We start from the raw sequence: 4423 nt of genomic DNA on the forward strand, positions 1-4423 counted from the left end.
CAAAACGGAGGAAACAGGGTTGCCTCTTTTCGAGGTCAGAATGATGGTCGACGGCTCATCAATTATGAAGAATAAAATCATTACTGATGATGAAAACTTGGAGAAAGAGATAAGTTAACGTTGCATCTGAATAGAAAACCACTCAAGCCAGCAGAACGAGATTTTATGATAAGTATATGAAATTGCGCATCATCAGAAGATGAAACCACATATAAACTCAAGCCAGCAGCACGGCATTTTTCTTTTTCCGAACACACGTCCATTCATTCAAGGCTTTGATAATTTTTGGGTGAAGGCTACAACAATCAGTAGCCTCCTTAATTACACAAGATTGCCACCAAACAGAAGCAACTAAAATCATCACAGATGATTTGCTTTCTATTAAGATAAGACTGGCACACAAACTAAACTGAACTCATCCCTAATATAAATAAAAATGGAGCTAAACTACCAAAGATTCAACCCGGACGGACGTTACGAGACGAGCTAGTTGGTGTCCTTGCTGATGAGCTCAAGGGCGGTGGCAGTGGTGGGCAGCGCCGGGATGGCTCCCTTCTTGGTGGTGCAGATGGCCCCGCAAGCGTTGGAGAACTGGAGCACCTCCCTCAGCTTGGCCTCATTCTGACCAATCAAAAAGAAAACAACATCATTAGCAACTACTCACAAGTCATAATGGAATTGAATTCAATCAGCTGATAATAATTTAGTTTCTTACGTAGAAGATGGAGTCGTCCTTGGCGACGTTGAGTAGGAGGGATCCAACAAAGGCATCGCCGGCGCCGGTGGTGTCGACGGTGTTAACGGAGTACCCTGGCAGGGAGCCCTTGAAGTCCTTGGTGAAGTACCTACATCCCTTCTCGCCGTCGGTGACGACCAGCAGCTTGAGGCCGTCGAACCAGAGCGAGAGGACGTTCTTCTCGTCGTGGGCGTCGCCCTGCGTGAGGAAGGCCACCTCCTCGTCGCTCACCTTGATGAAGTCGGCCTCCTTCCAAATGCTCATGATGCCGTCACGTGCGGCCTGGGCGGAGGGCCAGAGCGGGAGGCGCACGTTGGGGTCGTAGGAACAGAGGATGCCGGCTGACTTGGCGGCGCGCATGGCGGCGATGTGTGCGGAGCGGCAGGGCTCAGTGATGAGCGAGATGGAGCCGTAGTGGAAGATGCGAGCTCGGCGGATGAGGTCCAGGTTGAGCTCGGCTTCGGTGAGGAGCATGTCGGCCGACGGGTTGCGGTAGAACATGAACTCATGCTCGCCGTTGGACTTGAGGGTGACAAAGGCCAGGGCCGTGCGCGCGTGCTGGTCGAAGAGGCAGCCCTCCACGTTCACGCTGTTCTGCTTCAGGATGTCCACCAGCATGTGTCCGAACTCGTCGTCGCCAAACTGAAAAGAAAAACATCATCATCCGATTACAATTCATATGCGATAAGGGTGTGTATTATTGATTGCACCGACCATATATGAATATAAACAAATCTAGATGCGAAATAACTACTGTAGGTCTCAATTAACTTGTATTATTGACTGCACCGACCATATGAATATAAATAAATCTTTACAAAAATAATGAATTGTTCTTTGAAAAAATAAGGTAAAAAGGTTTGCTCTTGTGTTAAGAGTGGATTAGTGTTAGATTTGGACTGATCAATGACCTGAGATGAAGGTAATAATAGTCTAAGAGACTAAGTATCCAAGACCGAAAAGAACGTTGCAGAGCATGCAATGATATAACTGAGTGACGAAATCGATCAGCGATTTGACACTACTAACGAAGAAGAATCAGTAATCCTAAGCAAGTCAACACCCGATTCTCGTCGTCTAATAAGGATCGACAGCGGCGGCCCACCTATGGCGACACCAGTCTTCGGCATGATCCCACGTATGGAGACACCAGTCTTCGGCATGATCAGATCAGAGCCAACCAAACAACGGATCTAATGCGCGCGGCTGTATGCATGGCAATAAACGCAAGGACCGGGAGAATCATCATGCGCTATCACGGACGGCGATTGATCCATGCGTACCTTGCCAACGAAGGCGGAGGAGCCGCCGAGCTTGGAGATGGCACATGCGACGTTGGCGGGCGCACCCCCCGGTGCCTTGACGAAGCCTCCCGACTCAGCGAGCGAGACGCCGGCCATGTCCGGCACGAAATCGATCAGCATCTCGCCAAAGGAGACGACGAGGCCTGGCGCCGTTGCGGCAGCCACAGGAGCATCACCGAGAGGCGCCATTAAAACTTGCTAAACAAACTGAACACAAGAGGTGCAGAAGAAATCGATCGAGCCGGGAGGATAGGTGCTGTTTGTTGGATTGGAAGTTGGGAGCCGAGAGGGGCCACTTATAAAGGGGCTGCGGGAGGTTTGGCTTGGCCGAAGGGCCGATTACCTTGTTGGTAAAGAGTTATCATCGTACTACTAGTAGTTATCGATCTTATCCTACCCCTGTTACAATCCGCTAGTAATCAGTTCCGGCTTGGATAACTCCTCTCTCTCTCTCTCTTTTTTGCGTGAGGAAGGGCAGCCATGAGTAATTGTTCGGTTCCTGATGGATGTTGCTTGACTATATATATATATATAATAATTATTACTATGTCCTTTAGACTAGCCGACCAATATGATATTACCTTCTCATCTGACGGTTGAATCCATTTTTATGTTCACATGTATCTTGCATTCTTGCAATTCAGCACATGTTTTGAAGCTTAGAGCATCACCAATAGGTGCCCCAAAGTAGGACTCAAAAAATGACGTGATGTAAAATATACATCACGAAATACGTGTTTTTTAGGGCACCGAAAGTGTCCAACTCCAATAGGTGATGTAAAATTGGGCACCATATAGGGCACGAGTTCTCCAACAGCTGCCCTGCCTCAAGTGATGTATATTTTTGTTCTACAAAAATCGGCGCCGCTGCGTAAATGGATTGACCGGACCAGCGGCGGCTCAATCAGCGCTCCGGCGGACGTCGAGAAGGCTAGGGGTAACGGTATGGTCGACTTGATGTCAAGGGAGGAACAGGTGGAGGCGGTGGAGGGCCGGGAAAGAGCGGCTTCCTAGACCATCGACGGCCAAATTGAAGCGACAGGGCCCTCCAGCGGCCGTCGTGATGGCCGGGGCGGCGATGGCTGGGAACGACGAGCTCGAGCCGACGGAGAGGCACCCGCGCCGACGGAAAGCTGGTAGATTGGGGGGAACCGGCAGCCACCGGTAGTGCGCAGGGTGGCGGCGGGGTCACGGCGGGGTCCGGGGAGGTCTGGGTACCGGCAGCATAGTGGCGGTGGCGATGGCGAAGATGGCTTCCGGCCGCAGGCTGGAAGGTACGGGGCAATTGTTACCTGCGCGCGCGGGCGTGTGGCTTTTACATCACCATCCCAGGTGATTTATGTTTGCATCACCGGAGGCAAATTTTACATCGTGCCCTACAATTTTTTTGGCCAAATTTACATCACGGGCAGTTGTTGGAGAGACTTTTTTGGCATCAGGTGATGTAAAAGTTATGTAATTATTGGTTTGCATCACCTATTGGAGATGCTCTTGCTTTTGTAGTTCATTACCTAAGAATCTAACAACATTTTCTCGTCAAAATATGTTGCAAACTTTCTTGTTGGACAAGCTGAATATGTAAAAGTTAGGTAATTATTGGTTTGCATCACCTGTTGGAGATGCTCTTACTTCTGTAGTTCATTACCTAAGAATCTAGCAACATTTTCTCGTCGAAATATGTTGCAAACTTTCTTGTTGGACAAGCTGAATCTGAAGTACATATCCCTAATTAAATTTGAATTTCAAGCAGATACGGTAGTTGAAATATTTCCTCAAGAATTATAATACTGGTATGGGCTTCTCCCAAGGTCAAATTTTTGCCTTGGTTGGCCACCCAAAATAGGATTCGGACCGCTGACAGATTGGCCAAGCGTGGTTGTCCTAATTGTGGAATTTGCCCTCTATGCAAACTGGTGCATGAATCCGGCCCTGACCTTTTCCACAAAATGCCGCTTCACCATTCGCCAGTAGAATTTGGTGAATGATTGGCTACACTTGCTGAGCTTTGACACTTCTGACTGGTACCTTGAGAGACCGTCAATGACTGGTGGGTCAAGAGGACCAACAACAACACACCCAACATGAAGGCAATGTCATCTCTTACCATGCTCATGCTCATGAGTTGTAACAAGCGGAATGCCCACGTCTTCCATCACAAAAGTGCACCAACGTCGGTCTTGCTCAACAACATCAATACCGAGGCCAAGCTTTGGATTGTCGCGGGCGCGAAAAAAATGGGAACCATTGTAGCGGGAGAGGATTCACTTTGTACTGGGGTCTTCTAACACATTACTCTATTCTCTTCTTAATTAATATATGAGGAAATCTTTTACCTCTGTTTCAAAAATAAAATAAAAATATTGGTCTTTCTGTAACCCGTAAA

General features: G+C 48.4%; 1 protein-coding gene across 1 annotated transcript; it reads right to left on the reverse strand.

Moving 5' to 3' along the window:
- Nucleotides 1–242: 242 nt before the first annotated feature.
- Nucleotides 243–2343, reverse strand: LOC123108246 (fructokinase-2). Its single transcript, XM_044530071.1, has 3 exons — nt 2020–2343; nt 716–1378; nt 243–621 (listed from the first exon to the last, which is right to left on the reverse strand). Exons 1-3 carry the CDS (start codon nt 2227–2229, stop codon nt 487–489), a joined length of 1008 nt encoding a protein of 335 aa, XP_044386006.1. The 5' UTR covers nt 2230–2343; the 3' UTR covers nt 243–486.
- Between the last annotated feature and the right edge of the window lie 2080 nt (nt 2344–4423).

Source organism: Triticum aestivum, chromosome 5A, assembly GCF_018294505.1.
Source record: "Triticum aestivum cultivar Chinese Spring chromosome 5A, IWGSC CS RefSeq v2.1, whole genome shotgun sequence".
Lineage (NCBI taxonomy): Eukaryota > Viridiplantae > Streptophyta > Magnoliopsida > Poales > Poaceae > Triticum > Triticum aestivum.